The following is a 21,036-nucleotide window of genomic DNA, read 5'->3' as shown; positions in this document are numbered from 1 at the left end:
GGCACTTTAAAATTCGACACATAGTGAGATGTCAAGACGGGTGAGGAAAGGTTTCATTGAGGTAGATTTCAAGGAGTGTGGGAAATGAAAAAAAGAGAGACAGAGAGATTTTTTGGGGGGGGGGGGGGGGTGGGATTCAAGAGTTTGGGGCCTAGACAGATCATAGATCATCCATTCATAATATATAAATAATGAGGGTGTTTGTATGACACATTCACTCCAAGCATGATCGCAGTCACCTGGTACCATGTCGTGTTAGGTACACTGGTCTAACACTGGTTGCAACTGGATGCGCTTTAGATCAGATACTCCAGACCTTGAAGTTAGTTCAATCAGGTTTATTGAACTAATAGCACAGTTAGCACAGTTCTCTGTGAGTTTGACTCTGCTAACTTAAGTGTGGTTACTCTGTCTGACTGAACCAGACTAGCTCTTAGCCACGTGGTGGAGGTGTGAGATTGTAACAACACCCTTGACTGACTCTCTAGATGTTCGTCCGTGGAAAGAGGCGGAGTGTGAGTGCCTTGTGTCTTTTATAGTCAGATCCCACCCCTGAGTGTCCTGCCTGCTTATTGGTCATGTCCTGTTCTCTGTGTCCATTAGCTGTTTGTCTGTATATCATTATGTGTGTGTCTGTATATCATGACAGACGTTAACCATTCACAATGCACCAACTCCAAGTGAGCAGAACTTGAATTTATTGCTGACTATTATCTATGCGCTAAAATTCAGCTATCACTGGCCTCTTATGGGGTATTATCTTGTGCATTTAGAAATGCTTCACATGTTGTGATTGGTATTGGATGCCGAAAGTATATCTGACGAAAAACACAGCAACACAAGACGCTGACCTTGAATTGTTGTTGCTGTTCACAGATTTATCGCTGAACTGGCCGGGCGGGAGGTAAGACAGACACTCCTAGACTGATATTACAAAAGCAAAACCCCGGGGACACTGAAAATCTTTCCTGAAAACCGAAAGTGCTGGGAAAACACAGCAGGTCCGGCAGCGTCTGTGGAGAGAGAATCAGGGTTAACATGGCGAGTCCGCGTCACTCTTCTGCAGAATCCCTAGACTAAGCTTTTTTAGGGTGTAAGAGTTTTTGAAGTGCAGAAGGCCCGTGATAGGCTGGAAGACAGGAGTGATTAAATGACAAAAGGGGTGATGGTGCGTCGAGATAGCACAGTGGTCATCACTGTTCCCTCACAGCGCCAGGGACCCGGGTTCGATTCCCGGCTTGGGTCACTGTCCGTGACCCCTTGTTCTAGATCCTCCAGGAAGAGGCAACAACATTCCCTGCATCCAGTCTGTCCGGCCTGATCAGAATTTTATATTTCAATTAGATCCTCTCTCATCCTTCTAAACTCCAGTGACTACAGGCCCAGTCGACCCAATCTCTCCTCATACGACATGCCTGCCATCCCATCAGTCTGGTGAACCTCCGCTGCACTCCCTCGATGGCAAGAATATCCGTTCTTTGATAAGGAGACCAAAACTGCTCACAATACTCCGGGAGCGATCTCACCGAGGCCCTGTACAGCTGCAGTAAGACATCCTCCTGTACTCAAGTCCTCTTGCAAAGACGGCCAACAAACCATTTGCCTTCCTAAAATTCTGTATCTGCGTACCTGCTTTCAGTGTGTACTAGGACACCCAGGTCCCTTTGTACGTCAACATTTCCCAATCTAATCCCATTTAAATAATACTCTGTTTCTCCGTCCAAAGTGGGTAACTTCACATTTATCTGCAATATACTGCATCTGCCATGTATTTGCCATAAACATAGGGCGGCACGGTGGCACAGTGGTTAGCACTGCTGTCTCACAGCCTCAGGGACCCAGGTTCAATTCCGGCCTTGTCTATGTGGAGTTTGCACGTTCTCCCCTTGTCAGCGTGGGTTTCCTCCGGGTGCTCCGGTTTCCTCCTGCAGTCCAAAGATGTTCAGGTTAGGTGGATTGGCCATGCTAGATTGCCCCTTAGTGTCCAAAAGGTTAGTTTACAGGGATAGGGTGGGCAATGGACCTGGGTAGGGTGTCAGAGGGTTGATGCAGACTCAATGGGTCAAATGGCCCCAATCTGCTCTGTAGGGATTCTATCCCCCCCACCCCCCCCCACAATTTTTGCTGGTGTCTCAAATACCGAGCCCCAGAACCCCACTAACAGTATACATGACCAGGACATGTGGACATGCTTAGCTGGTCCGTCCACTACACCTCTCACACCTATCCTCTACCTCTGCAAAGAACCCACTCATTCGCGTCAATGTCATATGGGCCCCATGCACCACCTTGAACTTGTTCATCCGAGCACATGAAGATGTAGCATTGACCCAGCGCCTAATTACAACCCCCCCCCCCCCCCCCCCACACTCCAACTCCATCCCCAACTCCTCCTCACACTTCTCCTCAATCAGTACTTTCTCTGAGTCCATCAGCCATCCCTAGATGTCCGCAATTCTCCCATCTCCCAACTGATCTGGCAAGAGCAACCTGCCGAGCAAGTTGGCATCTGGCAGTCGGGGGAACGAGGGCAACTCCTTCCGCACGATATCGCGCACCTGGAGATTTCTACCGGGACGGATTGGTGATTTCCACAACTCGGGGCCAGCACCGACATGTCCCTCCAAACCACAATGTTGCCTCAACTGGGCTCCAGATTGTAAGGAAGATGCCACCACCGGACCTCCTGCATACTCCCGTGGGGAAAATGGGAACGCCCTCAAGCTAGTCCCCCTACACAATGCTTCCTCCAGCCTCTGCCTCTCCCTCTCCGCACCACTGCCGAACCGTCTCTGTGTTCCCGCCCAATAATAATATAAAAGATTAGGGAGCGCCCCCCCATCACCCCACCCAACGCTTCCTTTGTAAAAACACCCGCCGAATCCGTGCATCTTACCAGCCCATGTGAAATCCTAAATAATTCTATCCATCTTACAGAAGAATGCCTTCGGCAAGAATATCGGGAGGGACTGATATACAAACAAAAACCTTGGCAGGACATTCATCTTGACTGTCTGCACCCGGCCAGCTAATGAAAGTGGAAGGGTATTCCACCTTTTAAAATCCTCTTCACCCCCTCCTCCAGGGCCGCCAGATTCCATTTCTGATTTGATTTATTATTGTCGCATGTATTAGTATACATTGTTTCTTGTATGCTGTACAAACAATGCATCCCGTACATAGGGAAGGAAGGAGAGACTGCAGAATGTAATGGTACAGTTATAGCAAGGTGTAGAGAAAAGATCAACTTAACACGAGGTAGGTCCATTCAAATGTCTGATGGCAGCAAGGATGAAGCTGTTCTTGAATCGGTTGATACATGTCCTCAAACTTTGGTATCTATTTCCTGACGGAAGAAGGTGGAAGAGAGTATGTCCGGGGTGCGTGGGGTCCTTAATTATGCTGGTTGCCTTTCTGAGGCAGCGGGAATTATAGATAGAATCAATGGATGGGAGGCTGGTTTGCGTGATGGACTGGGCTACATTCACGACCTTTTGTAGTTTCCTGCGGTCTTGGGCAGAGCAGGCTCCATACCAAGCTGTGATACAACCAGAAAGAATGCTTTCTATGGTGCATCTGTAAATGTTGGTGAGGGTCGTAGCTGACATGCCAAATTTCCTTAGTCTTCTGAGAACGTAGAGTCGTTGGTGGGCTTTCTTAACTATAGTGTCGGCACGGGGGGGACCAGGACAAGCTGTTGGTAATCTAGACACCTAAAAACTTGAAGCTCTCGACCCTTTCTACTTCGTTCCCATTGATGTAGACAGGGGCATGTTCTCCACTACGCTTCCTGAAGTCGATGACAATCTCCTTCGTTTTGTTGACATTGAGGGAGAGATTATTGTCATCGCACCAGTTCACCAGATTCTCTATCTCATTCCTGTTCTCTGTCTCGTCATTGTTTGAAATCCGACCCACTACGGTGGTGTCATCAGCAAATTTGAAAATCGAGTTGGAGGGGAATTTAGCCACACAGTCATAGGTATATAAGGAGTTTAGTAGGGGGCTGAGGACACAGCCTTGTGGGGCACCGGTGTTGAGGATGATCATGGAGGGGGTGTTGTTGCCTATCCTTACTGATTGTGGTCTGTGGTTTATAAAGTTCAGGATCAAGTCGCAGAGGGAGGAGCCGAGGCCACGGCCACGGAGTTTGGAGATGAGTTTTGTAGGAATGATGGTGTTGAAGGTTGAGCTGGAGTCGATAAATAGGAGTCTGACATAGGTGTCTTTGTTATCTAGGTGTTCCAGGTAGAGTGCAGGGCCATGGAGGTGGTGTCTGCTGAGGACCTGTTGCAGCTGTAGGCGAACTGTAGTGGATCAAGGCAATCCGGGAGGCTGGAGTTGATTCGTGCCATGACTAACCTTTCAAAGCACTTCATGATGATGGATGTCAGAGCCAGTGGACGATAGTCATTCAGGCCACTTGGCTTTATTTTGGTACAGGGATGATGCCCGTCTTCTTGAAGCAGATAGGGACCTCAGATTGTTGTAAAGAGAGGTTGAAGATGTCTGCGAATACCATCGCCAGCTGATCCGCACAAGACCTGAGTGCTTGTCTGGGTACCCCATCCGAGCCAGTGGCTTTCCGAGGGTTGAGCTTCGAGAAGGCTGCTCTGACGTCTGCAGTGGTGATCTCAGATACAAGCTCATCCGAGGCTTCTGGGGTGGAGGGCTCGCTCTTGCTGACCTCTTGCTCAAAGCGGGCATGGAATGCTTGGAGCTCAACAGGGAGAGGTGCATTGGAGCCGCCGATTTTACATGCTTTCATGCCCGTTATGCCTTGCAGACCTTGCCATTGTTGGCGGGGGTCCGTGTGGCTAGCCTGGGACCCGAGCTTGGTTCGGTACTGTCTTTTGGCATCTTTGATGGATCTCCTTCGATCATATCTGGCTTTCTTGTATAGGTCAGGGTCGCCTGACTTGAACGCCTCAGACCTAGACTTCAGCAACAGTGGATATCCCTGTTCATCCAGGGTTTCTGGTTGAGGAACACGCGGATTTGCTTCTTTGGCGCACAGTCTTCTACACACTTACTAATGAAGTCAGTTACTGTAGTGGTGTACCCGTTCAGACTGGTCGCAGAGTTTTTAAATACTGACCAGTCCACTGACTCTAAGCAGTCCCGTAGGAGATCATCCTCGATTCCTCAGACCAACAATGCACAACTTTCTTTGACGGATTCTCCCGCTTCTGTTTTTGCTTATAAGCCGGGAGCAGGAGCACAGCCTTGTGGTCAGATGTACCAAAGTGTGGCGGGCGATAGAGCGGTAGGCATGTTTGATATTTTGTAGCAGTGGTCCAGGATGTTTGGGCCTCTGGTGGAACAGGTGACGTGTTGGTGGTAACTTGGTAGTACGTTCTTGAGCTTGGCCTGATTGAGGTTTCCGGCCACGATGAACAAGGCCTCGGGATGTTTCGTTTCAAGGCTATTTGTGGTGGCATATATTTCGTCCAGTGCGATTTTCACGTTCGCATGGGGTGGGATGTAAACTGCCGTCAGGATAACGGAGCTGAACTCCCGCGGAAGGTAGTAGGGGCGGCATTTTAGCGTCAGGTATTCTAGTTCAGGGGAGCAGAAACTCGCCAGAGTTGCTACATCTAGGCACCAGGAGGTGTTGATTAGGAGGCAGACCCCACCTCTCCTAGCCTTACCTGAGGCCGCTGTACAGTCCATTCGGATTGATACATCGTGGCCCAGTTATGAATCATGAGTCCTGTACTCGACTCCTGAATCAATACCTGAACCTACGTCTGCCCAGTGTGATTGGAAAGGCACTCAAATCTGCCCCCCCGCCAAGGGCATTTACTGGAAACACTTCACTTATAGCTATATTCAGTTTATAGCCTGGGAAAGTGCCAAATTTCTCGAATATACTCATAATCGTATCCATACCCGCCAGCGGATTAGATATATACAGCAGAGGCCCAGAATGGGGGTACCACCAAGAGCAGTTATAGTGAGGATTCACCATTCCCAGGAGACGGAACAGATCCCGAGGAGAGCGAGGACGATGAAAGATGGCATGGGGGAAGGCCGGTGGACCAGGATATACCAGGAGATCGGAGCCGAACTGGCCAAGAGACGAGATGGCTTTAATCAGGGCAAGGCGTGACGAGGTTCGGTTTGGTGTATTGTATCCGGCCAATCTGTGGGTGACATTTAAAGGGAAAGATCATTGTTTTACGTCGCCTGTAGAGGCACATGATTTCATTAAGGAGCACGGGTTAGAGGAGGTTTGATTGGGGAATGTTGTTTGGGATCTTTTTGAAATATTTGTATCAACCAAATTCTCCTTCTATTTCTACACGTTGACCACTTTTGGGGGTTCTACCTTTTCAAAAAAAAACTGTTTGCACTATGGTTACCAATGTTTTGTTATATTTTACACATGTTTGTCTTGAGATGAGGAGGAACTACTTCTCACAGAGGGTGGTGAATTTGGGGAACTCGCTGCCCCTTAGCGCGGTGGAGTTCGCATCATTAAATAGTTTCAAGAGGGCGTTAGATATATTTCTGATATTAAAAAAACAGGTTAAAGGGATATGGGGAACAGGTAGGGAGGTGGCTTTGAGACCAGGACGAGATTTGCCAGGATCTGATTGAATAGCGGAGAAGGCTCAAAGGGCTGATTTGCCTCCGTTTCCTCCCAATTCCTATGTTCCAATGTTCTGATGTTGCTATGTAAGTGGTTCTGTTATTCCCATTCACACCTCATCCAAACCCTGGTAAATGTCTCATTTTTATTTTCTGTGACAAAGCATGGCTGATGTTACCTGTGAGGGTAACCCAATTTGGAACACTGGTTCATGGGGGTGTCTGGTGAGAGTAAGTAGTCCCGTTGTCATGTAACAATTATTAAATATTATTTGTAAAGTTGAAGAAAAGACAAATATATACGAGCAGGACTACACTTTAAGACAACTAAGCATATGAACCACTAAACACACGTACTGTTTATGTAGAACATACTGCTTGTTCCAAAATATATCTACGATCCCTGAACTACTTAAGACGTTCCCTGTTCCCCAACCAACACGCAACTTAAATAGATCTATAATTTATATCCAGCTTGTAATTACCACACAATGCAAGGGTGATGATCAAGTCTGAGAAACGTCCTTTCCTGGTCCTGCAAATATATTTAAGCTACCGTTACGAAGGTTTCTTCACTGCCTGGCCTCTGAGGTGCTGGTCAGAAACTGGCATGTCTGCTTCTGAGGCTGTTCGGTGTCAACTGACCTGCCTTGCTTCTGAGGGTCCTGGCAATTATACCTTTGTTCCACTTTGATTCTGCCTTCTGTGCATTTGGCTGTCTGCCCACAGCAAATTCCTTGACTCTAATATTAGCATGTGTATACCTCATTGATCTCCCAATCTCCCGGTAAGCTGTTTCGACTAATAAGTTATTCACATCTGATTCGATCTAGATGCCTTGTAATTGCGTTACTGGGAGAGACGCATCTCATCCGGCCTGAACATTGTACCTGCTCAGCCAATTTCCATTTGTTGCTGGGCAGGTCGCACCCAACTATGTCTTGTTATGTTTGCGTTACTGCCCTTACCGGGAAAACCCATGACACCAATTCTGATGGCGGGTGTGGGACATGAACTCCGTATCTCTCTCCACAGATTCTGCCCGAGTATTTCCAGCATTCCTGGTCTTAATTATAATGGAAAAATGTGCTTCAAATGTACGAGGGCCGAATTCCTCAGCGAGCGGGTCAGAGGTGTTGAAATGGTCGTATTTCCCAATGTTTGCTGTTTTGTTTGCAGTACCCTCTGGTAAAACCCATTGTGACTCCTCGTTTTGTGCTCAGCTGCTCTGCAGAATTAATGCAACGACTGGGGACATTCGTCACCCACAACAACTTACATATTCAGGTACCACGTCCAGTAGTTACAGCCAGAATTTAAACTGCTCTGATACGTGATCGGCATCGCTCTTTATTGCAACCCGCGTGAATAGTTACCACAATCAATTCCCGTATCTGTGAGAATAAAATGAACAAACCGGATTTTCTGGTTCGAACCACAATCTGTCACTGAGACATGTTCAAATGTAAAGTGTTTTTAAAGAAAAAACAGGCGGCATTAATAGCAATGACACTGCACACCTCCCGCACCTTAAACCTGCAGAATCACAGATTATTACAGTACTGAAGGAGGCCATTCGGCCCATCGAATATGCGTCGCCTCTTTCAAAGTGTGATCCAGTTCATCCCGCTCCCCTCTTCTTGCCCCATAACTTCGCAATCTTTCTCCTTCACAAATGTATCCAATTCCTTATTGAAAGCTGTTCTTGACTTTGGGCAGAATTTTACTTTGCCCGGGCAGGCGCACGGCCGACGTATTCTCACACGATTTCACGGGTCCTGACGGCGCACTCACACGTGGATCGGAGGCGCGCTCACCAACAATTAGGAAGCTCATTTAAATGATTAACAATGCTATTGACCGAATATAATAATAATTTATAATAATCTTTATTAGTGGCACAAGTAGGGTTACGTTAACCCTGCAATGAAGTTACTGTGAAAATCCCCTAGTCGCCACATTCCGGCACCTGTTCGGGTACACCGAGGGAGAATTCAGAATGTCCAAATGACCTGACAAGCACGTCTTTTGGGACTTGTGGGAGGAAACCGGAGCACCCGGAGGAAACCCACGCACACACGGGGAGAACGTGCAGACTGCGCACAGACAGTGACCCAAGCCGGGAATCGAACCTGGGACCCTGGCACTGTGAAGCAGCGGTTATAACCACTGTGCTATCGAGCCGCCCATATCACATCGCCTGTGTGATTTTCCGGTCAGCGCACAGGCAACGTGGATAGGCGGCCAGTCCCGCTTTTGCCTTTTCCGTGTACAAGGGCGAGATAAAATTGTGGGCAGCACGGTCGCACAAGGGGATAGCACTGTGGCTTCACAGCGCCAGGGTCCCAGGTTCGATTCCCCACTGGGTCACTGCCTGTGCGGAATCTACACGTTCTCCCCGTGTCTGCGTGGGTTTCCTCCGGGTGCTCCGGTTTCCTCCCACAGTCCAAAGACGTGCAGGTTAGGTGGATTGGCCACGATAAATTGCCCTTAGTGACCAAAGGAGGGGTAATTGGGTTATGGGGATAGGGTGGAAGTGAGGGCTTAAGTGGGTTGGTGCAGACTTGATGGGTTGAATGGCCTCCTTCTGCACTGTATGTTCTATGTTCCTATGTTCCTAAAAGGGGAGTGGAAGGAGTTTTGGGGGAGTTTAGCGAGGGTTTGGTTTGGAGTATTGTGAACATTTCTCTGGCAGTTCGCGCATCCAACTTGGAGCTTTCAGGACACTTCAGCCTTGTGACATCTGTGATTTGCATCTCTGCAGATGGGTGTAGTCTACTCAGCAGGGAGCACCTCCTCTGAGGGGGAAGACAAGGGACAGAGAGAGAGGAGGCCAGGTGGTCGCAGGCAATACCCTTGGGCCTGGGCCGGGCTGTACAGGCAGTGATCCGGCCACCTCAACATGACTGAATCCCCAGCGCCGCAGGAGGCTCCGGTTTCCTAGGGAAACCGTGACGACCATTTGTCAGGTGATTGGGCTGGAGGGAGCCTCCAGTTGTGTGGGTGGACACCCAATACCCATTGCTGTCAAGGTCACTGTGGCATTTCACCGTTCTGCCTCAGGATCTTTCCGAGGGGGCCAGTGGGTGATCTCTGCGGAGTCTCTCAGTCATTGTACACTGCCCCAGTTCACTTTGACAGGCGGTTGCTTGGTGACAATGGTGGCTGATGTCATCTCTCAGGCACCCCAGGCAGAGGAGAGATCCCATCTCTGCCAGGTATCCACAAGAGCGGTGGTGGAGAGCACAACGGGCCTGCTGAAAGTGAGGTCCCGATGCCCGGATCACTCTGGTGGCGTCTGCAATATCCGCCAGAGTCACTGTCGCTCACTGTCATTGTGTACTGTGCTCTGTATAATCTGGCTCTCTCTCCGGGGGGCGGGGGTCCACTGGACCGGGAGGACCCTCAGGCAGGTGCACCAGCCTCAGAGGAAGAATCTAACGAAGGCTCAGGTGCAGAACCTCCTTTCCAATCACCTCATTTCCGAACATCTCACCCAAACCCCTGCCATTAACCCAACATTGCAACATTTCCCCGGTAATAGGGTTTTCTGCCTCCAATGTCCTTCATCAGGCATTGATGAGGCCTCGGCCTTTTGGCTCAGGTCAAGAATGGGATCAGTCCCGAGATCAGGTGCGATGCATGTTCTTGCCAGCTTGGATCGGGTTTGTCTCTCCTGCGGGGACCTTGGACTGTGTTCAATTTGAATTGGTTCATGGAGCAAGCAGGCAGGGCCTGGCCCACTCTGCACATTTATCTGTAACTCTGAGAAAGGAATAACTTTTAAAATAATAACAGTGCTGGTGAGCAAGGCAGTCGGTTCCCTTTATGATGTTTGAAAGAAACCAAAACCTTCCATTTTGACCTGGTTTAAACCCGCGATCAAGAAACATAAGCCACCAGTGCAAACCCATTCCTGTGCTCACCGCGTCTTACGCTCACGTTTCCGGCTGCTCAGCCCAGGTGCCCCCGCGCCCCCCTCGCTGGCAGCAGTATGAGAGGCAGGTTGCTGGCTGTGGCGTCTTAAAGAAATCGTGAGGTGAGCCTGGACCTTGCTGGTCACCGTTGATGGAGAGACCCGGTTCCACATCTTTCTCCCGCACTGGCAGTGACCTGCTGAGGCCAGACCCTGTGTGAGGGCCTGCGAGGTCCCAAGGCAATTCCAGGAACTCCTCATTCTGTCCCTGGAGCTGCCTCTCCACGAGACTTGCTACTCAACGGATGAGGCTGTGCACTCATAGCTCAGGGTCAACGCAGTGTTTATGCTGCACAAGGACTCCTCCATGACAGAGACCTGCAGCGGGATTCTCCGGCCCCACACCGGGTCGGAGAATCGCCGAGGGCTGGCGTGAATCCCGCCCCCGCCGTGTCCCGAAGTCTCCGCCACCAGAGATTCGGCGGGGGCGGGAATCGCGCCGCGGGTCGGCGGGGGCGGGAATCGCGCCGGTCAGTGGGCCCACCCCCGCGATGGTCCGAAGTCCCGCTGCTGGAATGCCTGCCTCGCCAACGTGGATTAAACCACCTTTTGAACGGTGGGACAAGGCGGCACGGGCAGGCTCCGGGGTCCTGCGGGGGGGGGCGCGCCGAGCGATCTGGCCCCGGGGGGTGCCCCCACGGTGGCCTGGCCCGCGATCGGGGCCCACCGATCCGCGGGCGGGCCTGTGCCGTGGGGGCACTCTTCTTCTTCCGCCTTCACCATGGTCTTCACTACGGCAGAGGCGGAAGACACCCCCTCTCCTGCGCATGCGCGGGGATGACGTCAGCATCCGCTGACGCTCCCGCGCATGCGTCGTCCGGTGAAGACCTTTGGGCCCCGGCTGGCGTGGCACCAAAGGCCTTTCCCGCCAGCCGGTGGAGCGGAAACCGCTCCGGCGCGGGCCTAGCCCCTCAAGGTGAGGGCTTGGCCCCTAAAGGTGCGGAGACGTCCGCACCTTTGGGGCGGCCCGACACCGGAGTGGTTCCCGCCTCTCCATCCCGCCGGGGCCCCCCGCCCCGCCGGGTAGGGGAGAATCCCGCCCCGGGACTCGCAGAATCTCAGGGATCACTGCCGGATCTCCCGGTGCATTCCGCGGCACATCCATCATTGGCCGCCTAATCGCCCACTCCAGATGCTCAGCAGGGTCCTCGTCACCAACAGTCCACCGGGTGCTGGCACCCTGGACAATCCCCGCCTCCACCAAGCGAGCATGATGTGCCCTCATGGCTGGTGAAGATTGCCAGGTTAGCAACCCCACCACCAGTGGCAGTTCCCTCCACGTTGTCATGGCTACATTTCCCCTGTAACTAAGTGCAGAGTTCCATTGAATCCTCAGCCCTCCACCTCCAGCACCACACCATTCCTGTCCCTCATCCCACTTCCCTCCCTCTGAAGTATGTGAACGTTGCCAACCCCTTTGCACACCTGACCCTTTGATGGGCCCAGCGCTTCCAGTCTTCTCTCCAGCCATCACACGCCTGGGCAGAAGTGTCTTCTGAGACTCCCCCATTCCTCTGTACCTATGAGTACGACTATGGACCCCGCACTGGACAGTGCCAATTCAGAACTCACCATGGCCGATGGCAGAGCTCACTGCCATTGTACCCGATGCCCGCCGGGCTCCCACCCTCGCTGGCCCCTCTGACCCTATCCAGATGTGTTTCTTGCTGGTGCCAGGCAACGTTAAATCACAATCATGAGATCTCGGGCAGGACCGGGAAACGCGGCCACTAAAGTCACGCCCACCATGCGTGCACATCGTGTGTGAAAATCAGGCCTTTGTGCCTACCACCCCATAGACAGATCCTAACCCGGGGCTGGATTCTCCGTTTCAGGGACTATGTCCCCACGCCGTCGTGAAAACTGCCACTGATTCACCTTCTTGCAGGGGGCTAGCAGGCAGCTGGCGTGGAGCTCACAGCTCCAGCTGCAGATACGGCCCCCCTGCATCACTTCCGGGTCAGGCGCCGCACATGCGCACGCCGGCTGGCTCCAGCGGCCGCACTGCGTTCCCTGGCGGATTCAGACCGCGGAGCTGGACCGCGGAAATGGCGCCCCCGATAGGACCGCCCGCCCAAAACTACCCCGGTCCCATATGAGACCCCCCTGCCCTCCGTTCGGCCCGCCCCCGACCATGGCGGCCGCGGACGAAGTCTGCAGCCGCCACGTGAGTACCTCGAACGGCCGGGACCAGATTAGACCCACGCCGTCGGGACTTGGGCCGGTCGGGGACAGAGACTGGCAGAACGGGCCTCCAGCAATGGTCGCAGGTAGGCGATGCGTGGCGCACTTCCCAGGTACGCCACTTTTCGGGGGCCGGAGAATAGAGGAACCGGTGCCGGTCCCCATTCCATGCGTGGAAATGGATCCTCCGCCCCGGCACCGGGTGCGATTTCGACGTCGGGGTGCGCAGAATCCAGCCCACTATGTTACGGTAAAAAGTTCTTCTTCATGTTACACCTGGTCCTTTAGTCAATCGTGTTGAATCTGTCTCCAATGGCACCCATCCATCAGCCCTTGGAAACTCTTTCTCTTCAGTGACGCTACCTACACACCTCAGAATTTTACACCCGCCAAAACACAAAGGTGGCCAACCACTTGCGTTCGTGTCAGTTTCAGAGTTGCTGCCAACAGCTTCCTAAACGCTGTGTAAATTTCAGTCAGAGAAAGCCACTGGCCTCCAGGAAATTGGGTCTCGTTCTCGGCAAACTCAATAGCTGTGTTCAGCATCGATCACACGCAAGTGGGAGAGCCTGCTGACTTCTCCCTCCATAACATCGCCTGTTTCTGCGCTGCCGCGTCGCACTTGCTGCTGAACCCTCAGCCAAATCCTTTGTTACCTCTGCACTTCACTATTCCAATGCTCTCCTGACCTTCCTCTTCCCACCCTTCCTAAACACGAGCTTGTCCAAAACGCCTGGGGCCTGCATTCGAATTTGCGCCCAGCCCCGTTCGCCCGCCATCCCTCCGTTTGCTGACCTACATTTGTTCGCCGACACCTTAATTGTAAGATACTCCTCCTCGTGCGCAGGTCCCTCTCTCCGGCGGAGCAGGTGGCATGGTGGTAATGTCACTGGGCTAACAATACTGAGGCTCAAATCCCACAACTGCAGAAGGCAAAATTTGAATAAATTTGGAATATATTAGTGACGGAATCAAAAACAAATGTTCGTCTGATTCACAAATGCCTCTTACAGATGGCGACAGGAGTGGAGTGGTGTTGGCCACTGGACTGGTGACCCAGAGACGTAAGGTGCTGCTCTGGCGTTAAGGGTTCGAATCCCACCACAGCAGCTGGTGGAATTAAAAAATGGGTGGCACGGGGGCACAGTGGTTAGCACTGCTGCCTCACAGCTCCGGGGTCCCAGGTTCGATTCCCCGCTGGGTCACTATCTGTGCGGAGTCTGCACGTTCTCCCCCTGTCTGCGTGGGTTTCCTCCGGGTGCTCCGGTTTCCTCCCACAGTCCAAAGATGTGCAGGTTAGGTGGATTGGCCAGGCTAAATTGCCCCTTAGTGTCCAAAGGTTGTGCAGGTTAGATGGGGTTGCGGGGATAGGGCGGGGGAAAGGGCCTACGTAGGGTGCTCTTTCAGAGGGTCGGTGTAAACTCGATGGCCGAATGGCCTCCTTCTGCAACGTAGGGATTCTATCACCTCTGAATGGCCTCATGCCCTGCCTGTCTCCGTAACCTCCACCAGCCCCACAGCCCTTCGAGATCTCCGTGCTTCCAATTCTGGCCTCTTGTGCATCTCCGATTTTAATCCCTCCACCATTGGCGGCCGTGTCTTCAGTTGCCTGGGCCCTGGAATTCGTGCCCTAAACCTCTCCGCCCCCCTTTCCTCTTTCTTTTTGTTGCAATGCAAATGAATCCTGTTATTTTTCTAAACAGAGTCACATAAGTGAGTCTCGCAAAGAGGTGGAGGTTGTGAAGAAAACCTTTCCGACCTGCAAGAATTATTCCGACATTTACAATAGACACGGCCTCCTGACTGATAAGGTTAGTGATCAACACTGCTCTTCTGTCAAAATGCTGCCGAAAAAAAACGGTTCCTGAAATCCATGATCCTCACAGCGTGCACAGTCCCAGCCCACACATTGGATAGGAGCCTGACAACAGGCCCCAATAATGAATTAGGCCTGACGCGACTGCTCCCAGTTATTTCTACTGCTTGGGTGTCAGTCTTACCTCAGTGGATGGTACTTGTACCTCTGACTCAAAGTGGTTCAACTCCATCTCCAAACACTCAAGTACCAAAGTTCTGGGTTGATCCCCCCCTCCCAGTGCAGGACTGAAGGAGTGCTGCACTGTCACAGTTTGTGGATAAGACATTGAAACAAAGTCCTGTCTCTTCCCCGCCACCGCAGGTGGGTTTCAATAATCCTGTGGCCGCGGCAATGGAGAAGATCAAGGGAGTTGTCCTCAAACATTTATCCCTCAGCCAACACCATGGAAGAGCAGACTGATGTTTTTGGCATCTTGCTGTGCGCACATTGGCTACCACATTTCCTACACCTTAACAGTGACTATAGTTTAAGAGTATTTTATTGGCTGCAAAGTGTTTCGGGATGTCCTGCAGTTGTGAAAGGCGCTATGGAAACACAAGTCTTTATTTACTTTCTATCACTGGAGCACCGGCCTCGAGTGGAGGAGGATAGAACTCCGTGTGGGGCACACCCAAGGAGTGAATGACCTCTCGTGTGGGTATATTACACTCCACCAGCCCCCCCCCCCCCCCCCCCCCCGCCCCCGCAAAATCTCAGCTTCTTTCTGGATCTGAATTGCTGGTTCACACTGTCAATTGCACGGTCTTTACCGCGTCAGTGCCGAGCTTCCCTCCGTCAAGCTCTTAGTCTCCCGATTCAATTCTTCACTGGACCTCTTCTTATTTTCTAGTCGCTTTTTCATGGAGTTCAGCTTATTCTTCATTGTCTCATTAACTTCTCCTCCTTCTTAAGTTCACTTTGTAACTTTTATTTTTGCAATTTCTTTATTTTGGAACCAGCTGAGGAGGCACTTTCAACTGGGGCACAGGTGGGTGATGACTCCACTGTGTGGGAATCGTAGGTTTGCGCCGGGGAGGGGATGGATGGGATGTAAGGGAGACGGAGGGAGGAATAGCTAGCGCGGGTCAGGGACATGTTTGTGGAGGGCAGGTTTGCTGGGCTAGAGGAGCGGGAGATGCTCAAGCTAACATGGGGGGTGGGGGGGGGGGGGGGTGAGTTCAGATATTAGCAGGTGCGGGACGTTGTGTCCAGGGAGCCACCTTCATTCCTTCAGGTACCGGAGAAAACGTTGCTTCCGGATGAAGGGGGTGAGGATGGTAGGATTGGGGATGTCATGATATTTAGATCAGCATATCATGGTGTAATCACACACACACTGATGGACATACAGTAGGACCAACCAACACACACACAACATCGCAGCCAATCACCAGTGAGAGCACACGCACTATAAAACAGGGAACACTACAGTTCCCGCTCATTCCAGCAGCAGCCAGCTCAGAGCACAGAGCTCACAGCCTGCCACTCAGACATTCACCATGTGTGAGTGCCTCACCCAGATAGTGATAGGACAGGGTCCACAGATTAGCTGGTAATGCACGTACCCAAGTTAGCAGTGTGCTGTTACAGTTAAGTAGTTAATAAAATTGAGTTACACCATCTCCAGCCGTGTTGGATCGTTTGTACATCAGAACACCCAACACGACAGGGGACATATATGGGTGGTTGAGAGAGTAGGGTACGGCCTTAGTGAAAAGGATCAAGTGGGAGTGGGAGGAGAAGGTGCGGAGGGAGATAGGACGGGGGCTTTGGTGCGAAGTAATGCATCGCGTGAACTCAACCTCCTCCTGTAGGAGAATGAGTCTGATACAGTTCGAGGTGGTGCACAGAGTCCACATGACTCGGGCCTGGATGAGTGGGATTTTCCCAGAGGTGGCGGACGGGTGCGAGAGGTGTGGGAGGGGGCCGGCGAACCATGCCCATATGTGCTGGGGGTGTGGGGAGTTGGAGAACTTCTGGGAGGCGGTGTTTGGGAACCGATCGAGGATTAGAGGGTTTGAGGTGAAGCCGGACCCCATGGTGGCGATCTTTGGGGTGTCGGAGGTGCCGGAGCTGCTGCAGGGGAAGGAGGCCGATGCCGTGGCCTTGGCCTCTCTGATTACCCGACGACAGATACGTTTGAATCGGAGGTCGGCCACACCACCGGGGGTCGCGGCCTGGCTGGAGGATTTGAACAGGTTTCTCAGGCTGGAGAAAATCAAATTTACCCTAAGGCGGTCAGAGGAGGGATTCGAGGTGCAGCGGAGGCTGTTCATAAAAATATTGGAGGAGCTGTTTGTCACAGCGGGGGGGGGGGGGGGGGGGGGGGGGGGGTTAATGGGGAAAAATGTACAAACTGGAAACTCTGTTGGAAGTTAAGGTTATGTTTCTATGTTGAACATGTTTGGAATAAAATACTTTTTTTAAACAAAAGTCATTTCGGGCACCATCTACTGACCACATTGTGCCCGAGAGGCAGCGCAGGTAGATGCTAAGTGATCCCTTTCCTGGGATCTACCCGGCTCACCATAACTCGCAAGGTCTCACCCAATCTCAGAGACGCCGCGATGTGAATCCCGCCCATTGTGGGCAGGATCACGTTTTAGCAAATGTGCATATTAAAGTGAGACAGCTAGTCCCACTCTAATGTGCACACGATCTACCCAAGCTGTTGGGCTCTAATCCCAGGTCTTGGAGACCTTGGGCGAGTGCCGTTCAGTGCTGGTCTCCACAAATGGGAATCAGGAGGAAAGGCACTTGTGGGGGTTTTCCCAGGGGATCGGAGGCCCCCAGGTGGTTACCCTCTGTGCAGGGTGGCACTGCCAAGGTGCCCAGGTGGAACTGGCAGGGGCACTGCCAGGGTGCCAGGCTGGTATTTTCCCTGAGGACCCCCTTATAGGTGAGTTGGGGCTCTGGGGAGGTTTGGGCGTCACATCGGGGGTGGGGGTCGAGGAATGGTGTCCCGATCTCCTTTGGCACTGAGTTCCGCCGAGCAGAGTTCCCCAGCACGGAAAATGGGACAAAGTGCAGCCTCATTGGGGCATTCCCTGCTGAGGCCCCGTACCTTCCCGAGTGGACGTTCAATAGCGTGGTGTTTCCCGTGCTCCGATCGCGGGGAAACATCTGACTAAACACGCTCTCTATGGAACGCTGTTCCCATTCAGTTAGATTCCGCCCTTCGTCTTGTTTTTTATGTCTTCCCTAGAACTTGCATTCTTTTTGGTGATTTCCCTTTATGTTTCCTGGATTCTTTTGAAGTCTTTAATTTCTGCGTCTTCTTCCATCATGTTCTTGTACATTTCGCCTTCATTTCTAATTGTCTTAACTTCAGCCAAGCCCGTTTGGTTTCACTGTTGATCAGGTCGGTCTCCGATGAAGTGTTGACTTGTTTCCATTCTGTAATTCCCTCATTGTCCTCCTTGTAGGGTCTTTCATTGCCCTTCTTCTGGGGTCTTCTATTGCCTGCTGAGGCCTTTGTTACCTGCTCTTTGAGGTCTTTGCTGCCTGTGGACCTATTTAGAGAGTTGCCCTCTATCTGTGGTCTTCTCTAATTTTTCTGCTCATGGCTGTTTGTTCCTGCTTGTGTTGTTGCTTTAAGTGCATTGCCACTTTAAATATATCACCTCTTTAATGGTATTGCCGCTTTAAGACTGCGTAGTAATCTTTTTTCCATCACAGGCTGTAGTTGCTTTGATACAGTTGGATACACCCTTTGTAGGTGTATTTAGCAAGAAATGTATCAATGCAGGTACAGAGTATTCGGAGCTGTTTCTTTTTATTTGTGTATTCTTAAAGGTGCAGCGCTGCTTCGTAGTACCACTTTGTTTTTTAAAAACTTTTGAACTTTTTTAACTGTAGCAATTCTTTGTCTTTTATCCAAATTCCTTTTTTAAAAAAAGGTTGAGAATTGCTCAACTTGATTGAAGTTCTTCGGTGCAAGGGTTACTGCCACGGGACCCAGCAGGCTTACCCCATGACCCTACCCATCAGGAGCCTGGCACTCCGATTCGGCCTCTTGATCTTCCTATGCTTCAACTCATTTTGGCCTTTTTGTTGAACTTAAAGCACTGCTTTCTGCCTGCTCTTTTTTAAAAAAAACTTTGTAGCAACTCTTTCTTTTGCTCAAGTTTTACTTTTTCAAGCTTAAAACTACAGCTCTTGCTTCACAGGGTTATTGTCTCTTGTTTTTGTCTCTGTACAATTGATTCTAAACTTTTGACCCTGCCGGCCGATTCAGATTCTTTCTGTGTCCGTCCCTCAGCCTCTCCAATCCGCTGAATCTCCCAGCCCGCCTCCTAGTCTACAATGTGTTGTACGAGTACGGGGAGAAGGCCAGTCACTCCCAGGAGATTGTTCAGGTTCGGGACTGGGTGAGGGAGCTGGTGACTGTGGTCCGTGGAGCAGGTGAATGGGGCATTTGAGGAGTTTTATAAGAGGTTGTATAGGTCGGAGCCCCCGGGGGATGAGTCAGATAGGAGTGAGTTTTTGGAGGGGCTGCAGAGTCCCACAGTGGAAGAAGAGGATAGGGCGGAGTTGCAGGAGCCAATTGAGGAGGTTTGGACGGTGAATGTGAAAATGCAAATGGGTAAAGCACCGGGGCCGGATGGGCTCCCAGTGGAATTTTATAAGATGTTTACGGACAGGCTGGCGCCGCCGTTGGTGGAGATGTTTGAGGTTGCGGTAGTTAGGAGGGGCGCTTCTGGAGACGATGGAACAGGCATCTATTTGTTGATAAAGGATAAGGACCCATTGGCCAATAACTTTGCTAAATGTGGATTCCAACATTCTGACCAAAGGGTTGGTGCTTAGGCTGGAAGAGTTCCTTCCGCAGGTGATTGGGGAGGATCAGACGGGGTTTATAAAGGGCAGGCAGTTGTCCCCGAATATGCTTGTTAAACGTGGTGCTCTCCGCATGAGAAGTGGGGGGAAGCAGGAGGTGGTGGTGGCACTGGATGTGGAGAAGGCATTTGACCGAGTAGAGTGAAGTTATTTGTTTGCGGTATTGGAGCGGTTTGGGATTGGGCCTACGTTTGTGGCGTGGGTTAAATTGTTACTGAAGGAACCGAAGGCAAGTATTCGTATGAATTAGGTGAACTCTGGATATTTTCAGCTGCATAGGGGAACGAGACAGGGGTGTCCCATGTCCCCCCTTTTATTTACGCTGGCGATAGTGCCCTTGATCACTGCGCTGAGGAGCTTGGATAAGTGGAGGGGAATAGTGAGGGAAGCGGGGTGGGGTATAGGGTGCCCCTGTACGCCGATGACCTTTTGTTGTATATTTCCAACCCGGTTCCCAAGGTGGGGGATATAATGGGGCCGCTCAGGTGATTTCGGGGGGTTTCGGGATACAAATTGAATTCGGAGAAGAGCGAGTGTTTTGTGGTCTCCCCGCCGGGGATGGGAGCTGGCTTGGGGGGGTTTGCCGTTTTGTGTGGCGACTTCTCTGGGGGTTTCTGGGGGTGCAGGTGGCTGGAGATTGGGCCCGGCTCTGTAAAAAGAATTTTACGAGCCTAGCGGGCAGGGTCAAGGCGGATTTGTTGAGGGCGACCGCCTTCCCCTGTCATTGGCAGGCTGGTTACAGGCGGTAAAGATGGACGTTTTGCCGCGGTTTTTATTTTTATTCCAGTGTTTACCGGTCTTCGTGCTGAAAGAGTTTTTTTGGGGGGGGGGGGTTGTTTTATTATTGGGCGAACCCCAAGCAGGTGCGGGGCTGGGGTAGGGAGCCGGAGGCAATGGGGGTGAGGGTGGAGTCAGGCTCTTGTAGGGGGTCCGGGTTGCGGGTGCTGGCAACGGCGCCACTCCCGTTTGCCGCAGGGAAGTACTCCAGGAGTCCGGAGGTGGTAGCCACGCTGAAGATATGGAGGCAATTTTTAGCAACACTTAAAGTTAGGGGCGGGGTCGAATCTGATGTCGGTCTGAGAGAATCATGTGTTTGAGCCAGCGAGATTGGATGCTAGGTTTCAGGGGTGGGAGGAGCGAAGGAGGATGATGGAAATGAAGGAAGGACTTATTTCAGGTTTGTGAGTTTCGAGGAGTTGACAGAGATGCGGGACTTTGCAAGGAAGGTTTTCCCGATGTTTCTTGTCACACCACCCTCCTCGTTGTTGGAGGGGGTGTTGTCGGAGGGGGGGGTCATCTCGGCGATTTATGGGGGGATTCTGCAGGAGGATAGGGCATCATTGGAGGGGGTTAAGGCCACGTGGGAGGAGGAGCTGGGGGTGGCATTTCAGGAGGGGTTGTGGTGTGAGGTGCTGCGGAGGGTGAATGCCTCCACCTCGTGCGCGAGGCTGGGGTTGATACAGTTAAAGGTGGCGCACAGGGCGCACCTGACGAGGTCGAGGATGAGCCGGTTGTTCGAGAGGGTGGAGGACACTTGCGAGCGGTGTGGGAGAGGTCTGGCCAATCAGGTACATACGTTCTGGCC

The 21,036-nt window shown here is 51.7% G+C and overlaps 1 protein-coding gene across 1 annotated transcript in view; it reads left to right on the top strand.

The window, feature by feature from the left end:
• gda (guanine deaminase) overlaps positions 1–21,036 on the top strand; it is a 51,422-nt gene that overhangs the window by 16,706 nt on the left and 13,680 nt on the right. Inside the window, exons 6-8 of the mRNA XM_072517371.1 lie at positions 877–904; positions 7,774–7,881; positions 14,458–14,565. Of these exons, the coding sequence (XP_072373472.1) occupies positions 877–904; positions 7,774–7,881; positions 14,458–14,565 (244 nt within the window). The remainder of the gene's footprint in view (positions 1–876; positions 905–7,773; positions 7,882–14,457; positions 14,566–21,036) is intronic.

The sequence above is a fragment of the Scyliorhinus torazame genome, chromosome 9, assembly GCF_047496885.1.
Source record: "Scyliorhinus torazame isolate Kashiwa2021f chromosome 9, sScyTor2.1, whole genome shotgun sequence".
Taxonomy (NCBI): Eukaryota; Metazoa; Chordata; class Chondrichthyes; order Carcharhiniformes; family Scyliorhinidae; genus Scyliorhinus; species Scyliorhinus torazame.
Note: the sequence above shows the minus strand (reverse complement) of the source record. Positions and strands in the feature narration are given on the sequence as shown.